Source organism: Pelophylax lessonae (assembly GCF_965119305.1).
Source record: "Pelophylax lessonae genome assembly, chromosome: 2".
Classification (NCBI taxonomy): Eukaryota; Metazoa; Chordata; class Amphibia; order Anura; family Ranidae; genus Pelophylax; species Pelophylax lessonae.
In genome coordinates, this window is record NC_138769.1 from 127184469 (window position 1) to 127203505 (window position 19037).

Below are 19037 nucleotides of genomic sequence, written 5' to 3' on the forward strand. Positions count from 1 at the left end.
TTGAGTAGCCCTGGTCGGTCATTTAACTTTCAATTTTGGTTCAGGTTTTGAATTGGCAATATGTGGCATGTTGCAAATAGATGCAAAAGGTTTTAATTGGATGACTCTTCAACAGTCAGTAATACTTTTGAAGGTAGCTTGGAAGATTGCATGTGTATACACTTGCATGAAACACCATTATTTGTTTACAGGAGTTGTCGTGTGGCGCCCTTGATCCAGTGTGATTACTGCCCTCTCTTGTTTCATATGGACTGCTTGGACCCCCCTGTTACTGCCATGCCAACTGGTCGCTGGATGTGTCCCAATCACATTGAACATGTTGTGGTAAGTAGCCTACTCTTTAATTGTATCCGTAGGTTTTTTCATTGTCGCAAGAACGATGTTCACAGATTTTGCTGTTTTCCTAAACAAACATGGGTTTTTGAAACCAAATCATACATAATTGAATACTGTGGTGAAATAGAACATTCAGTACCTTTTTGTGATTAGGAGTATCTAAATATATATTGTAATACAGAAAAAGTTGGGTGCAGTTATCTCATACTGATTTTTCTTTGTTCTTTACGCACCTTTTGTGCTTCTGTAGCTGAATCAGAAGAACATGACTTTGAGTAATCGGTGCCAGGTGTTTGACCGATTCCAGGATGGCATTTCACAGCATGCAGTAAAAGTCGACTTTCTGAGCCGTATCCACAAATTACATCCCCCAAACCGCCGGCTTTTGCCTTCGATCAGAAAAAACACAGTCAAGGTACGTACACTGAATTGGAGTGCTAATTTCAAATCGAAAAGTTGCTGGAAAGAATTTTGCATATCCAGTGTTTTTAGTTGTTGGATCAAACTGTAAATTTTAAACCTTCAGCACTCGCTCATCCATTTTTTTTCTTTTTGTATTCTTCTTGGAGACTGTATGTATTTAATATGTGATGACCCCCCGCCTCCTCTAACTGTATCCTGCACTTACTACCTTAGGTACCAGAAGCTATCAAGGCACAGTATCAGGCACCTCCAGAGCTAATACCTCCTGCTGGCATACGTGATGGGGAGCTTATCTGTAATGGTGTACCTGATGAGTCCCAGAAGCACCTACTGCACTCTGAGCACTTAGCTAACCAAGCAGAGCAACAAGAGGTTTGTATATGGTATTATGGCTATTTTCAACAATCACTGTCTTGATCACACTTCATGAAACATTGCTAAAGGGAAGACCAATACATTCTAGAGAAATTCTTTCTTGTGCACTCCTGCCTTGCGACAAAACTTGTGCTGCTCAAATTTTGGCTGATTCCTGCTGAAGCAAATTAAATTTAACCTGTGGCTAATCGCCATTTCGGCTTTACCCAGCTCTGCAAATAAGAGCCAGGCAGAAAAATTTTGGCCTAACCGTGACTGCAGCCAGTCATGTGTAGTCACTGTTCAGGTATTCTGAAATTGAAGCTGCTATCAGAATACAGTGCCTAGCAGGGGAGGTTTCCCCATCCATGCTAAACAGCATTGATTGGGAAATCAGTCAGCATGTGGGGCTGGGTTAGAGAAATATTAATGTCGCATGGTTGGCTACTGTTTTAGCCTTGGGAATTTTTTTGCAGTTTCCCACCCCTCATGTTTGACACTGCTTTGGGACATCCCAATGGTCAAGAATAACAGGAGCTGTGTCCGTCAATGAACGAAAGAGAAAATAGGATTTCTCTTTTGTTCATTGACGGACACAGATCCATATCTTCTTTGACCCTTGGGTTATGCTTCCCCTTACAGGAGTAGGACACTATGTGGGAAAAAAATAGACTACGCCCGTAGGGCAGTCCTATCAGGGTATACTTCACTTCCTGTTATAGGACTTCAATTTTTTTCTGCCTAGTCAGGAGTAAGGACCTAGTTCCCTGCTGGATCTTTGGTCCTAGTTTTTTTTCCTTTTTAAACAGAATTTTTTTTTTTTTTTTTAAATATTCGTGAACTTCCTCTGCTTACTGTGTTACAGAAGATTGCCTTCTTGGTGGCTATTACTTCTCTAAGCAGGGTGTCGGAGCTGGCTGCGTTGTCCTGTCGGTCGCCTTACCTGGTGGTTCATAGGGACTAAGTGGTACTACGTCCCTGTCAGTCATTCCTTCCTAGGGTCGTCTCGGGTTTCCAATTAAATGAAGACAATGTGTTGCCTTCGTTGTGTCCTAAACCTAAACATCCTAAAGAAATTGTGTTACTTTCCCTGGATGTGGTCCGGGCTATCAGGGTGTATTTGATGGCGACTGAGTCAATCCGCAAATCAGATTCCTTTGTCCTTACGGATGGTTCTCATAAGGGGCAGGCCGTATCTGCTGCGACAGTTTCCAGATGAATCAGGCAGACGGTGGTGCAGGCCTATTCTCTCAAGGGTCGGGTTCCTCCTTTCCTTGTCAATGCACATTCTACTAGGGCGCTTAGTGCCTCCGGAGCCTTCTGTCAACGGGCATCAGTTGTCCAGGTTTGCGAGGCGGCCATCTGGTCCCTGGGGGACTCCTCCCTGGTGGGCTACAAATTTCATGGGGTCCCAGGTCCTGCCAATTTGCCCTGGATGGCTGTGTTCAGCCTCGGCAGCCTTTTTTTTTTTTTTTTGTGTAGTCCAGCAGCCATGTTTTTGGAGTTTAAGTCAAGTGTGGTGACGTGCAACAGGGGCCTCTAGTGACAGCTCTTCCGTTCTGATCGCAGCATGGCAGGCAGTTTGGCGCTTTGGATCCAGCTCTGGGTGTATGGTGGTGAGTCCCTGTGGGTATACAGTCCTTTCTCTGCTATAGACAGCACCTCTGGTGTGCTGATCCTTGTGGCACCTCAGCAGTAGCAGTGTGCGGGGGGGGGGGGTTCTTACAAAAAATAAACTTTCTCTTGTGCACAGTGCGGCTCAGATTTTAACCAAGGAGCCCCTGGAACCTTTATCACCACCTGACCCACTATTTGAAGCTGCGGGACCCTCTGGGTCTCAGTCTGCCCTGGCCGCCATGACGGCGGCCCTGCAGTCACTTGTGTCAAAGGTTGATATAGCCCTGCAAAGGCGGTCTAGCAAGAAGCGCCACCCCCCCCCCCCCCCCCCCCTCACCTGTATCCTCTGCCTCCTTACAGTCTAAAAGTGGATTTTGCCCCTGCAGACGCGAATCAACCCACTGGGTCTGCGTCCACACACTGAATGCTCTAACAGTGAGGATGAATCCTCTTCCACTGTAGCAGCACATGAAAAGGCGCTGGTGGAGGCTCTGATTTTATCAGGTGCTGGAAACTTTAAAGTTGGAGGACTTAGCTGATGCTAAAGCCCCGTACACACGTACCAATTGTCGGCCGTAAATATTCGGCCAACGTCCGATCGGCCGATTGTTGGCTTGTTAGTTTGATGCTTCCAACAACCGACTGCGACTTTACGGCCGAACAAAATCTGGTGTGCAGGCTATAAAATTTTTGTTTGACGAACAATCGGCCGTTCTTTGTTGGCCGTCAGTACAGATTTCGGCCGACAAAAGCCAGATGAGCAAGACTGGGCATGCTCAGAGAAGAAAAAACGCACAGAAAGTAGACCAGAACATGACATCACTTCTGCAGTTGGTTGTTGTTGGCCGACAAAATTCGTGTGCAGTCTAGAGCACATTTCAACCAACAAAACACTGGACAAAAGACGGCCGATCGTTCGAACGTGTGTACGGGGCTTAAGTCTGCGACGCCGGTGCAGTTGGGCACCCGCAGATCTTCCAAGGTGACTAAGGTGTTCACCTTTCCTGCCTACTTTGATGAGATTCACGCTAGTCAATTGGGATCCCCAAAACGCATGGTTGGAATACCTAAGCGTTTTGTTAGGAGATATCCCTTTTGAAGAGTATCTCCTGAAGAAGCTGGCGGTGAACTCTCAGGTTTCCAGGTTAAATAATGCCACACTTTTAACGGCTGAGGATTCTCCATCCTTTAAGGATCCTGTGGACTATAGACCTGAGGCTCTGGTTTGATACCTTTTCACCGTGGCAGGTTAAATTTTGAGGCCGGTGTTTGCTATCACCTTGGTATCCCAGACCTTAACGGAATGGGAAAAAAAGTTACGCCAGGATCTGGAAGGGAATCAACATCCTCCTGGGCTGGTGGATCAGTTGATTTAGGGGCTACAGTAAATTTGTGATGCATCTTTGTATGCGGCCTCTTTGGCTGGCAGAGTATCTGTGATGGCTGTGATCCTTCGCCACATGATTTGGTTGAAGTACTGGTTGGCTGACCAGGCTCCTAAAAAGGTGCTGACTGATCTACCTTTTTGTAGGTGACGTTTGTTCTGTGCCTCTATGGAGGAGATCATTAAGGGTCTTATGGGAGGTAAGAGTACTTTACTTCCGCAGGTTGCTAGGGGCAAGAAAACTCGTCGCAAACGCGGTCCTTTTTTTCTCGGCTCACAAGCAGCCCTTTCGTCTGACTGAATCATAGGAAAAGAGTTTAAGATCCACCCGTACTTTCGCAGGCGGCTCCAAGAGACCCTGGAATGGTAAGTCAAAAGCAGGCCCTGTTGATTCTGTAGACAAGCCTTCCTTAGCTTGAAGGGGCGCCCTCACCCATATTTGGGGTGGGGGGACGTCTTTGTTACTTTCCGGACCTGTAGGCCCTGCTTTATTCTGGACAAATGGGTCAACGAGTTGGTTCAGTTACAAGATCGAGTTTCAGTCCTTGCTTCTGGTAAGGTGCTTTTCTTCCAACTTACGCCTGTCTCACGATCGGCTGCAGGGCTTCTACGGGGCAGTGCAGGAGTTTTCAGCACAAGGAGTCATTGTGGCGGTTCAAGAGTTGGAACGTTTTCAATGTTTTTATTCAAATCTGTTTACCTTTCCCAGGAAGGAAGGCAAGATCTGCCCGATCTTCGCTCTCAAGGCTCTGAACCACTTCTTGTGGGTTGCGAAATTTCGGATGGAGTCCATTCGCACGGTAGTGGCATTCCTTCATCAAGGGAATCTTTTGGCCTCGATCGATATCAAGGACGCTTACCTTCATATTCCAATATATGTTGGGCACCAGCATTTTCTTCGCTTTGCTGTGGGCGAGGAGCACTATCAATTCGTGGCGTTATCCTTTGGTATCGCTTCAGCTCCTCAGGTGTTCACAAAAGTGTTGGCCCCGGTGTTAGCTTTGCTCCAGCTAAGGGGGATTGTGGTACTAGGCTACCTAGACCATCTGCTTCTGTGTGCAGAGTCTTCATCGGCTCTAGAAATCGATCTGGACATTACTGTGCGAACTCTACAATAGTTTGGATTGGGCACTGAATTTTCAGAAATCCGCTCTGACTCCGTCCACCAAACTGAACTACTTGGATCGGACGCTGGATTCAGCCTCGGCCAGGGTGTTTCTTCCACAGGCGAAACAAATGTAATTGCAGGGTGCGATTTGGCTCCTGTTGTCCAACCGTCAGTCGTCGCTCGGGGCTTGCATGCAAGTGCTGGGTCTAATGGTCTCCACCTTTGAGGTGGCTCTGTTTGCTCAGTTCCATACCAGACCTCTGCAAAGCGAGATTCTTGCCAAATGGAACCAGGATCTGCAGTCGCTAGACAATCTGATCCTGTTGAGCCGGAGTAGGAGAGGGTCTGATATGGTGGCTCCGCTCTCTGGCGCTTCACCTCGGGAAAGCCTTTCTTCCCCTGTATTGGACAGTGATTTCCACGGATGCCATTCTGTCCGGGTGGGGAGGTGTCTTGAAGTATACTCGGCTCAAGGTGTTTGAACTCGAGAGGAGTCCAGTCTGCCGATCAACATCCTGGAGATTCAGGCGTTTGGGCCTTGTCTGTCCCAGTGGACAGATTGTCTGCAGGGATACCCGGTGAGGATACACTCGAACAATGCTATAGCTGTGGCATATGTCAATCAAGGGGGCACAAGAAGTGCCCTGGTGGCCCAGGAAGTAGCTGGCATCCTAAGGTGGGCAGAACGATATTTTCCGGCCCTCTCTGCTGTGCACAATCCAGGGAGTAGAGAATTAGCAAGCAGACTGTCGGCAGACGTTGGATCAGGGAGAATGGTCTCAATCCGGAGGTGTTTCGTCAACTGTCTCCGGTGGAAGACTACCGATGTGGACCTGTTGGCCTCCCGTCTTAACAGGAAGGTGCAGAGGTTCGTGTCAAGGTCTCGGGATCCTCTGGCTGACGCCGCAGATGCCCTGGTGGCCCCCTGGGGTCATTATCGTCTGAGTTATGCTTTTCCTCCAATACAACTTCTGTTAAGACTGTTACGCAGAATCGAGGTGGAAAGGATTCCAGACATTCTGGTGGCACCAGACTGGCCTCGCCGGTCTTGGTATGCAGACCTTGTAAGGCTGGTAATAGACGTTCCTTGGAAACTTCCTCTCGAGGAAGATCTTCTGTCTCAGGGACCAATCTTCTATCCTGCTTTATAGTCGCTGGCTTTAACGGCCTGGCTGTTGAAAGCCATGTTCTGAAGGACACAGAGGGCTGTTGGAGTCGGTGATTCCTACACTGTTGAAAGCTAAGAAATCTACTTCTAGGAAGGTTTATCATCGAGTTTGGAAGGAGTACATGACTTGGTGTGAGTCTCAGGGGGGAGTTTCTCCCTGTTCTTTTCTGTGTCTAGCCTGTTGAGTTTCTACAACTAGGTGTAGATCAACGTTTGGCTCTGGGCACCAAGGGCCAGATTTCCACCTTGGCAATTGGCTGAATTGTCCTGTCGGTCGCCTTACCTGGAGATTCACAGGACAAAGTGGTGTTATGACCCTGTCGGGCGTTCCTTCCTAAGGTTGTCTCTGGGTTTCATTTGAATGAAAATATTGTGTTTTCCTTTTTGTCCTAAGCTGAAACACCCTAAAGAAATTGCTCTACACTCCCTAGATGTAGTTTGGGCAATTAGGGTGTACCTGGCGGCGACTGAGTCGATTAAAAAATCTGATTCTTTTTGTTCTTACGGATGGACCTCGTAAGGGACAGGCTGGATGCGACCATTTCCAGATGGATCAGGCAGACGGTGGTGCAGGTCTAGTCCATTAAGGGTTGGGTTCCTCCTTTCCCTGTCGAGGAAAATTCTACGAGGGTGCTTAGTGCCGACTGGGCCTTCCGTCATCAGGCGACGGTGGTTCAGGTGTGCAAGGCGGCTACGTGGTCTGTATACATTCACAGTGTTTTATAAGGTAGATGTACTTGCATCTTCGGATGCTGCGTTTGGCCACAAAGTTTTGCCTCTTGAGGGTGTATTTTTTTTCCTGGTGGTGAGCTCCAGTTCTTGGCTGAGCTCTTGCTTTACCTGGTTGGCTATGTTTAGCCCTTGTTGGGAATTCTATGTATTGCTGTGTTTTTTTCCCACTCCCTCAGATTTACGCTGCTTTGGGACTTACCGTAAAATCCTTTTCTCTGAGGTTCACTGACAGACACAGCACTTGCCCCTCTGTTGCGTTATGTATTCTTCTGTTACTGCTTTTTGCAAACTGAAGTCCTATAGCAGGAAGTGATGATATACCCCCTGGGACTGCCTTAGGGGCATAGCCAAAATTGTTTCCTCCTAGTCCTACTCCTGAAGAGAGAGCATCATAAGCCCAAGGGTCTAAGAAGACTTGGAGATGTGTCCGTCAGTGAACCTCAGAGAAATGGAATTTTATGGTAAGACAAAAATCTTTTTTTTTTTTTCTTTTTACTGTTCCCAATAAAAGACCTAAAAAAAGGAAATGTATATGTATCCAAATTTACTACCAAATTAAAGCCCGATCTGTCCCAAACAGAATAATGTATAATACATTGGGGCAACTTAATACTATTGTACTTGAGGAGATTTCAGGGGGGAAAAGACCTGGGAACTTTAGTGGTTAAGCTTAGCCATACTGAAATTATCACACGTTTTTCTTAAGTTTGCTTAAAGTGATACTAACACACACTGTTTAACTTGCAATGTTGCTTCTATTTCTGTATATAGATGATGGCACTAATTGTAGTTTAAAAAAAAAAAAAAGAAAAAATGAAGTACCTGAAGTACCTTTCTTCCTAATCGATGTACATCTGTCACATGACCAACTTATTCCCAACCTGTCTGCAGAGTAACATAGGCAGGAGTAGCTTCTGGTCTTCTGCTGCTGGTCACATGTTCAAAATTACAAAACAGCCTTTTGGAGTACAGAGTAAATATAAATCAAACTGTTTTAAATTGAGATAGATATATATATTAGCTCAATTTAAAACAGTTTGATTAATATTTTTACTCTGTACTCCAAAAGGCTGTTTTGTTTTATTTTGGCAAAATTTGGTGTGGGTGCATTTCTGCCAGTCACAGCCGTTGTCTTAGAGGAAGCTGCCATCAATCTGCATGTAATATCCTGCCCCCATTGTGTTTAGCTAGTTAGTGGGCATGGGGGAGGGGAGTGGGCTGTCATTTACCACTGTGTGTGCGCCCGCATGTGTGACTCTATAGTAACATGTGAGCTACTCATATGTGATAGGTAGAAAATGCTCAGTATAAAAACTTGTTGAAAACTGAGCATGCCAACACTACTCTGCAAAATCCCTAGCTGAATTGGGGACATGTACAGAATGGGGAGATGGAGAGCAGCAGGATCAACCAGGTTTTTTGCAGAATACAGAAAACAAATCCCATAGTGACGGAGTATGAACAGCATGTAATGCGGTAACAGATCGCGGATGACATGCAGGACTCCTGCTGACTTGTCAGTGTATCTGTCTCCTCGTACGGGCAGGCAGTTTCACACTGACAGGAAGATTCGGTGAACTACACAGCTCCATGGTAATTCATTGAGAACTACAAGCCGAGAACCGCAAAGGCTGTCTCTACTTGTAATTATGTGAATGAATGATGTGACGGCTGGTACAGGGTACGGGGAACATCTCCCTGTGCTCAGAGGGCTCGTATCGTCGAGCCACTGCAGGAGAGGGAACATGTTACATGTTCCACCCTAAAAATGTTTGGAACATGTAACATGTTCCCGAAGCTGAACTTATCCTTTTTGAGTCCTTTTACAAAATGTGTTTTCAGCCCAGTGTCTTAAGTGAAATAGCTAAGAATGGATAAACTTAAAACCCGTGTTTAGAAAGATGTGGAGACTGCCATTGCCTGACCTCCTAAAAATGTTAATGTCTTTGCTGGCTTTCTGATTCTCTGGCTTCATTACTTTGAGTGGCTGTAGTTAGGAACTCTCACTTCAAAGACTGCATATTTGCCCTGAATGCCCAGTGATGTGTTAATTATTTGTATTTCTCTAAGCACCAGCTTCTTTTAATGTACAGTTGAGGAGCCACTAAGTCCAGTGTAGGAAACGGAACACACGCATACAGTGAACAATAGGGATACCAGCTGTAATGTTTAGGCTTGTTGGCTACCTGACTTTTGGTATTTCTCTGCCATGGTTATTGTTACTGCTAAGAGCCACAAGTTGTCTCATCCTCCATTAACCATATGTTGTCTGTGATTCCTAAATGGTGGGAGATTTATTCGTGGCTTTTAATTCAAATGTTTTGGGTTTTGTTTTGAATCTTTAGTGGCTCCGTAGTGTGGTTGCACTTCAGTGCAGCATATTGAAATACTTGTCTGCTAAGCAGATGCCATCCTGGGTGTCAGATGAAATTGATTCGTTGGATATCAAACCACTTATTGCACCTGATGGTTCCGTTTCCAACTCTCACCAGCACGATGATGGAAAGCCCCAGTGTCCTTCATCTTTAGAACTGTGTCCTAGCAGTCAGGCTACAGCTTTGCATGAAGAATGTCCTTTTGTGGGAAAATCGCGCCTCTCCACCAGCTGTGGTGCCTCAAATGGACCTTCCACATCAGAATCTAAAACTAATGGGCCACATACTTTCAGTGTTAGCCCAAGCCCCACGGAACAATTGACTGAGCACCAAAGGCTAATTGGAACTAGTGCTACTATTTCTGTACTTCCCCAGCGACCAACACGGCCTAGATCAGGAACTCCGCCCACAGCAACTGTACTCCCAAACCACGTTATGAAGACAGAGAGCACAACAGGATCGGCACTTTGCGCTCAAAGACTTCCTGTACCTCCTATCACACCTCCAAATTCCTGTTCCAGTCCAGAGCTTTCAAGCACTTTGTCACGAAAACCTGCCCATATGCAACCTGGACCTCTGCTCAGTCAGCATGACTCGAGACCCATGGGGTCACCGCTTTCTGGCACAAGGGCACTTACTCCTCCACAGGCGGTCAGTGTTGATCTCACATCTGCAGCTCCTGGTGCCTCCAGACTTTGTGCAGCAGCTCCAACTGCAGGTATGTTACAGTATGCTCTAACTTTCTGTTGTAGTTAACTATCAGGCCCCATTCACACTTGTGTGACTTGTCATACGCCTTTAGACTTTGATATCGCATAGGTCGCACCCCATGTTTCCCAATGAGTTCCGTCCATATCTGTGTGACTTTAAAGTAATTCCTGTACTCTTTTAGTCCGATTTGCATGTGACTTGAGGGCCATAGACTTAAATGTAAACCCGCAAAGGTCACATAAAAGTCGCACCTGCATGATATACATGAATGCCGGCAGTTAAAAAAATACTGAGGGGGGTTCCCTATATTAATGGGGACAAGGTTCTCTTCCCCCCCACATCCCTGACCTGTAGTTGTGGGGGGCTTATCAGGATCTGGAACCTTTAGTAAGGGGGCAACCACACCCCCCCCCCCCCCCCCACCTCCCCAAAAAAAATGTGTAAAAAAAAAAAAACGGGCAATCTTTGACAATTCCTTTATTTAAAAAACTGAATAATGTCCCCTGCTGTAGTTCCATTTTCAGTCACGGTGCCCGCTGACACTGCCAACCCGAAAAAATAAAAAACCTCTGGTCCTGACAAAGGCTCCCACTGTCTGCAAGTTCCTAAATACCTAAGGGGCCATCAGGTGACATCATTGTGGCTCCACCCCTTCGTTATTTAGGAGCTGTTAGACAGCTGGAGTCTTCGTCGAGACTGGAGGGTTTTTTCCCCGGGTTAGCGGTGGGTGGATCTACACCGGGGGAATTAATTTTTTGATTTTTTTAATAAAGGACTTGTCAAAAATCACACATTCTTAGGTCGCACAAGTGTGAATAGACACTTAGTATGTTTTTATGTTGAAAACATGTTGCCAGATTTTTTATTTTTTTTTATTTTATATTCTCCTCATGAAGAGTTTTGGAAAAAGGTGCTGGCAGAACCTCAACCCAATAGCCTGGGTCCCTAGCGTCTTGTATACGATTGTACTGATTTTTGACAATGTTTTCTATTTGCTAATCTTTCTGCTGGTTGTAACTGACCCTTTGAGGGGATCTTATTGCCATGGTTTTCTCAATGTTATCCCATTATACAGTAAAGTGGGGGTTAATGGCTTAAAACTCAGCCGGTCAGTCTGAAGCTATCAGATATGTAAAACAAGATGGAGTCACAGGATCCTCACCCCCATTCACAAAAGTTATCTAAGAACTTCTAAATCAAGGAGGCAGCTCTATAAAGTAAGTGGTTATTGTTTGAACTAGAAGGACTTGTCTTTTTTTTCTTCAACCAGACTATGTAAGGTAGGAAAGGATGGGTCCTCATAGGTAGTGCTTTTTCACAGCACATAAACATGTAGACAAAGCTATTACCCCCTTCATACCATTAGGTCATCCACAGGAAGCCATGAAGATATCTGCAGATTCCAGCAGCCTGCACGACATGAGACATACTTCGCTCTCATATATATATATATATATATATATATACATATACACAGTAAACCCCCACTCCATCGCGGTTGTTTTTGCGGTCCCAGTACATTGCGGTTTTTTTTTTTTTTTTTTTTTTTTTGTAGTGTTATTTTACTATATAAATCATTAAAAATGAAATATTTTTGTGTTTTCCATAGCTCTTGCTATGTCTCTCAGTATATTTTATGTGGTTAAATGAGTTTCTATTGTTTTAAAAGTGTGTTTAAAGACCGTTAAAATGCTTTTACACGTACAGTGACAGTAAACAAAAACATGTCTACAATGCATTTTAATAGGGTTTTTCTATTTCGCGGATTTTCACTTTTCGCGCCTGGGTCCGAAACGTAACCCCCGCAATGGAGGGGGGTTTACTGTGTGTGTGTGTGTGTGTGTGTGTGTGTGTATATATATATATATATATATATATATATATATATATATATGTGTGTATATGTATATATATATATATATATATATATATATATATATATATATATATATATATATATATATATATATTTTTTTTTTATCGAACATGAAATATGTCATGTCATTTCGGTCTGCTGCCCCATTCCTCTGTGTGTCACTTCTATCACGTTTTTCCTGAAACCAAGAGAAAAAAGTTGACTGGTGAGGAATCTTCAGAGCACAGCCAGTGGTTGACAGCTCTAGCTCTGTTCCTGTGTACTGCGTAAAGGAGGGTGTGTCCCTTTCCTCCAATCAACTCTCTGAGCTCTGCAGTGTGTAATTCAGCTTTTTTCACCCTGTCTTGGAATGTGAACACATGTAGAGGAGGACTACAGATACAGGCGCAAGCATATGAAGGGGGCCAGTCACTTCACTGGGTATTTAGATGCATCTCATAAGATTGGAATATCTTCAAAAAGTTTAGTTATTTTTTTTTTTGTTTTCAGTAGTTGTTTAAAAAGTGAAACTCATGTATTTTATATAGATGCGTTATACACAGTGATATATTTCAAGCATTTCTTTTAATTTTGATGATTATAGCTTACAGCTAGTGAAAACCCAAAATTCAGTATCTCAGAAAATTAGAATATTACATAGGACCAATTAAAAAGAAGAAAAAAAACATTTTTAATCCAGAAATGTTGGCTTACTGAAAAGTGTGTCCATGTACAGTATAGTAACTATGCACTCAATACTTGGTCGGGGCTCCTTTTATGATATACTGCATCAATGCGGTGTGGCATGGAGGTGATCAGCCTGTGGCACTGCTGAGGTGTTGTGGAAGCCCAGGTTGCTTTCATGGTGGCTTTCAGCTCGTCTGCATTGTTGGGTCTGGTGTCTTATCTTCCTTTTTAAATACCCCAAAGATTTTCTATGGGTTTTAGGTCAGGCAAGTTTCCTGGCCAATCAAGCACAGTGATACCATGATCATTAACCCCTTAACTATGACATAACGCAAATTTGCATCCTTCAGCTTCAAGGGGTTGTACTAGAGTGATAAAACAGTAACACTGAAAAAATATCAGCGCAAAAAATGGTGCAACATATAAAATGTGCAAAATTATATTGTGTAAGAATCAATATAACCAATTCTATGCAAAAATAATATATTGTGCCACAAAATATATATGCGAAAAATAGTGTTATATCAAAAATATATAATTATGACTTAAGTGACTGGCGGCACACACACCGACTGTGTCCACACCACACAATCAAAGCATAAAGAAAATCAAACAGTGTTGCGCCGAACCTAAACAGTAACAAAATTGTGAATAATGGTGTACATAAAAGTGAATAACAAAAGTCCAACACTCCAATCAAGTGAAGAAAGTCTCCAGTACATCACACCACCGTGAATGTGTTCACCAACCTTTCTCCAGTAAATTTGGCCTCTCACCGCACTTAGACCCCCGAGTCACCAAGGGTCTAAAGCCCCGTACACACGTACCGATCGTCGGCATACAAATGTTCGTCTTTTCTCCCCGGGATGTCGGTGTCTGTTGAAAAGTGCAAAGACAGCACAAGAATTTTGTCTGCAGACTTCAGCTGACTGCAGAAGTGATGTCATGTAATGGTTAACTTTCCCTGTGTTTTTAATTTTCTGAGCATGCCCAGTCTTGCAAATCTGCGGTCTGTCGGCCGAATTCTGTACTGACAGGCGAACAATCGTCCGTTCTGGTGTCCGCAGACAAAAATTTTCATGTTTGCAAGAAAGACTTTTGTCCGCGGATTGTGCGCAGACAGCTGTCGGAGGCACCATACTAACACGCGTACAATCGGCAGATCTTTCGTCCGCCGACGTTTGTATGCCGACGATCGGTACGTGTGTACGGGCCTTAAGTCAGCTTGTTCCCTCAATTAGGGTATGTGCAAGATAACACTACATAGGGAAGTTTGGGACTTCACTCGGGTCCAATTCGATCAGGTGCATACATAAGGAGATAGACAAAAATCTAGTGCTCTCCGTACGGTTAACAGGGTAAATGTTTATTTAGAATGCACTTACATGATCAGGTATTCAAGACAGCATAAAAAATATCGGTTACAGCAGTTCAGGATGCTCGCCTCGCAGATATGACGTCAGGCATGCAGGCTCCGCCTCTAGGGCTAGAGGCCAAATTTACTGGTGAAGGGTTGGTGAACACATTCACTGTGGTGTGAAGCACTGGAGACATTCTTCGCCCTCAAATTTTCCACTTGCCTACTCGCATTTTGCGAGTGGAAAATTATGTAGGGCGAGCTACTGTCAGGGGAAGAGAGGAGAGGAAAGCCGGCCGAAGGATTGGATAATGTCAGCGGCGGATCATCCCGCTGTAACAGCTTTAATTGTAATTGCCGGGCGCTCGCCGACATACACAGTCCCGTCTCCTAGCCCGGCTTCTTTGATAGACAGAACACCTGGCCAACCAGGACGTGTGACATCTATCAAATGAGCCGGGCTAGGAGACGGGACTGTGTATGTCGGCGAGCGCCCGGCAATTACAATTAAAGCTGAGCGGGATGATCCGCCGCTCCGACATTATCTGGCCAGCAGTACTGATGGAGGGGGTCAAGCTGATCATCTCACCCAGAGCCGGTACAAGGGAGGGTGGGATGGATGGATGGATGGCTGCCCTGGGTGTCTGCGTCATGGGAGGTGGAGGGGGCGCTGCCAGGAGTGTTTCTGTGACTAGTGACAGGAGAGAGCGGGATGTGCTCTCTCTCTCTCTCTCTTCTTGCCGGGCTTCACACTCCTGTCAGTATAGCAGACATCAGATCGGGACTTCTTCTCCCCTTAAAGAGTCAGAGTGGAGGTGGAGCGGAGGAGAAGACAATTAATTCCTAAAGCTTTGCATGGACAGCTGGCGGGAGAGATGCGGCTGCAGAAGGGGAAGAAGATTGCGGCTCAGGAATGACACTGGATGTTAGATCCGGACTATACAGAGTTTGTTATCCCCTGTCCTCCGAGTCAAAGCAAGCATTGTGGAAAGGGGGCGGGTAACAAACTCTGTATAGTCCCATCTGACATCCAGTGTCATTCCTGAGCCGCAATCTTCTTCCCCTTCTGCTTCTGCAGCCGCATCTCTCCCGCCAGCTGTCTGTGCAAAGCTATAGGAATAGGCTTCTCCTCCGCTCTGACATATGAAGAGGAGGATCACAGAGCGATGTGCCGCGCTGTATCTGAGGTCTGCATGCTGGAGGAAAGGGAGAACTACACTGGGGTACAAATCTTATCCTGTCACCTCCCAAATTCCCATCTCAGCACAACCCCCCCATCTCAGCACAATCCCCCCCTCCTAGCAAAACCCCCTTATCTCAGCACAGTCCCCCCCCCCCCTCCTAGCACAACCCCCCCCCCCATCTCAGCATAATTCCCCCCCCTCTCCTAGCACAATCCCCCCTCCTAGCAAAGCCCCCTTATCTCAGCACAATCCCCCCTCCTAGCAAAACCCCCTTATCTCAGCACAATCCCCCCTCCTAGCAAAACCCCCTTATCTCAGCACAGTCTCTCCCCCTCCTAGCACAACCCCCCATCTCAGCACAATCCCCCCCTCCTAGCACAACCCCCCATCTCAGCACAGTCCCCCCCCCCCTCTTAGCACAACCCCCCTCCCATATTGATCCCACCTAGAAGTAATCCTCTTCTCCCCACCCCTCATGCTACAAATTCTTATTCCAACCCCCCCCCCCCCCCCCAGGGACAATCCCCCAAAAAGTATTTGTACTAGGAGGAGTGGGGAGAAGATGATTACTTCTAAGTGGGATCGATATGGGGGGGGGAGGGGGGTTGTGCTGGGATGGGGAATTTGAGAGGTGACAATATAAGATTTCTTCTAGCAGGGGAATTGGGGGGGAGGGTGCTAGGAGGAGTGATTCGTGCTGGGGGGGGGTGAGGATTTGTGCCAGGAGTGGGGATTTGGGGATCGTCCTTATAGAGATTATTGGAATGGGGTGGGGGGATGGATTTGTGCCAGAACAGGAAGTCTTGGGGCTGTTAAAAAAGGGGTATTTGGGGGGGGGGGGGGTTGTGCCAGTAGGAATAATGGGGGTTTTTTGTGCTAGGGGGAAAATTTAGATGGGGGGAGGATTTGACGGTTAGGATTTGTTCTAGGAGGTGAAATTTGGGGGGGGGGGGTACTAGGAGGGGGATTTGGGGGTTCCAGACCCTTGATGGGCACTGATTAGGCTGCACTGATGGGCACTGAAAACGTTGTTAATATTTATTTTTGTAACTTCTGCATTAATGCAAAAACATTTAACAGTGTAATTTTATGAGAATTTGAGGGCGTGTTTAGGGGCGGGGCAGGGTAGGAGTTGGGTGGGGCAACTGGTGGCGAGTAACCCTTAATGCCTGGCTAGTAGCTCAGGACTTTAAATTTTGAGCCCTGATGTACACCATTATTCACAATTTTGTTACTGTTTAGTTTTGACGCAACACTGTTTGATTTTCTTTGTACTAGAGTGATGCCTGCAGCTGAAAACATCACCTTGGTACCGTTTATTAGAGTGGACAGTCGGCTCTCTTGTGATAACAACCGATATGGCTAAGCGCCGGTTCACACTGGCGCGACGCTACTTTCAGGGGCGACCTCCGAGAAGTCTATGGCGGTCGCTTCCTGGTCGCCCCAAAGAAGCTCCGGACCCTTTTTCTAGGTCGGAGCGACTTGTGTCGCTCCTATTAGAACGGGTCCGTAACTTCCCTATGGGAGGCGACCTGTGAGGCGACCAGGTCGCCTCACAGGTCGCCCTAGTGTGAACCGGGGCTAAGTAGCCGCTCGTCCGTTATCACAAGCAGCGGGAGGGGACATCTCCCTCCACCGCCCAGCCGGAACAAAGCCGGAATTGGCTTTGATCGGGTCTGCGATGCCACGACTTAATTTACGGTTACTGAAGCCTTAAGGCTGCATTAACACTTGAGCGTAGCGTTTTACCGTGTTTTTTACCGCGATTTTCAGGCGTTTTTGGAGGCAGGCATTGACATCTATCAAAAACGCTGGTAATCAGCCCAAAAAGCTCATGTACTTTTTTCAGCTACAGGCGTTTTGAAAAACGCTCAGATGTGAACAGGGGCCAATTAAATGAATGAGGTTTTTTTTACTTGTTGGGTGTTTTGGAACGTTTTTTTTTTTTTTAGCGTTTTTGGAGCTGAAAAACACTCAAACGCCCAGGTGTGAATGGAGCCTAAAGGCACCAGATTAAAAAAAAAAAAAAGAAAAAAATAACCGTATTCAAAACAGCCAAACTTGGCATTTTTGAATGCTTTTAAGTGCAAAGGAGGGATTTTGGGGGTCTTATAGACCCCAGATCCCTCCGTAAAGAATACCTGTCACTGCCTATTACTGTTACAAGGGATGTTTACATTCCTTGTTACAGCATTTAAAGTGATGAAAAATTAAAAAGATACAATAAAAAAAAAGGAAAACATTTTTTTTTTAGGCCCCATGCACACGGGACGTTTTTAACGCTGCTGTAAGCAGCGTCAGGCGTTTTCTTTTTGCAGCCTAAAAACGCCTCTCCATGTTATTCTATGGCCTCATGCACACTCAGACGTTTTTGAGCTGTAAGTGGCTTAGGCGTTTTTAGGCTGCAACAAGAACCCACCACCTGCGCGTTCTGAGGACCAGCGTTACAGCGTTAAAAACGCCTGACGCTGCTAAAAGCTGAATAACTTTGCTATAACGTTGCTTAACGTGCGTTAAGCCACGTTATACGTTTTTTTTTCTTCCATTCAAAATCAATGGTTCCCTATGGGAGCCTATTGATTTGAATGGAGGTCGCACCGCAACACCGCAAGTCGGATCCGACTTGCGGGGTGACTTGCGCTGTGGGAATCTTGAGGGGGAACTCCACGCCAAAATGTGAAAAAAATGGCGTGGGGTCCCCCCCCAAGGTTCCAAACCAGGCCCTTCGGGTCTGTTATGGAATTTGAGGGTAGCCCCATGCCGAAAAAACGGCGTGGGGTCACCCCCAAAATCCATACCAGACCCTTATCCGAGCATGCAGCCTGGCAGGCCAGGAAAGGGGAGGGGACGAGCGAGCGGCCCCACCCCCCCTGGACCACACCAGGCCACATGCCCTCAACATGGGGGGGTGTTGGTGCTTTGGGGCAGGGGGAGCTCTGCACCCCCCACCTCAAAGCACCTTGCCCCCATGTTGATGAGGACAAGGGCCTCATCCCCACAACCCTGGCCGGTGGTTGTGGGGGTCTGCGGGCAGGGGGCTCATCGGAATCTGGAAGCACCCTTTAACAAGGGGGCCCCCCAGATCCCGGACCCCCTCCCTATGTGAATGGGTATGGGGTACACTGTACCCCTACCCATTCACCCCATAAAAGGCAGTGTATGGAAATAACGACAAGAGACGTTTTGGAAAGTTTATTAAAAATCTTCATCCGACTCTTCTTGTCTTCTCCTCTCCGGGGTCTTCTCCGGGGTCTTCTGCTCTTTTGCTGTCCGCCCTTCTTGTCTTCTCCTCTCCGGGGTCTTCTGCTCTTTTGCTGTCCCCCTCTTCTTGTGTTCTTCTCTCCGGGGTCTTCTGCTGTCCCCTCTTCTGCTGTCCTCTCTTCTTTTCTTCTCCTCTCCGGTCTTCTGCTCTTTTGCTGTCGGCTGTCGGCTGTCTTCTTCCTCCGGTCCTCCTCCTCCGACGTCTCCGCTGATTATGCCTATCTCCGGTCTCTTCAGCTTATTATATAGCCATTAGGGGCGTGGCCCCGATGACGTCATCGGGAGGCCCCGCCCCCTCATGTCACATATGACGTCATATGTGACATGAGGGGGCGGGGCCTCCCGGTGACGTCATCGGGGCCACGCCCCTAATGGCTATATAATAAGCTGAAGAGACCGGAGATAGGCATAATCAGCGGAGACGTCGGAGGAGAAGGACCGGAGGAAGAAGACAGCCGACAGCCGACAGCTAAAGAGCAGAAGAC

At 46.4% G+C, this 19037-nt stretch overlaps 1 protein-coding gene across 1 annotated transcript in view; it reads left to right on the plus strand.

The window, feature by feature from the left end:
- PHF12 (PHD finger protein 12) overlaps window positions 1-19037 on the plus strand; it is a 158942-nt gene that overhangs the window by 68844 nt on the left and 71061 nt on the right. Inside the window, exons 6-9 of the mRNA XM_082246246.1 lie at window positions 192-324; window positions 587-751; window positions 973-1131; window positions 9468-10215. Of these exons, the coding sequence (XP_082102372.1) occupies window positions 192-324; window positions 587-751; window positions 973-1131; window positions 9468-10215 (1205 nt within the window). The remainder of the gene's footprint in view (window positions 1-191; window positions 325-586; window positions 752-972; window positions 1132-9467; window positions 10216-19037) is intronic.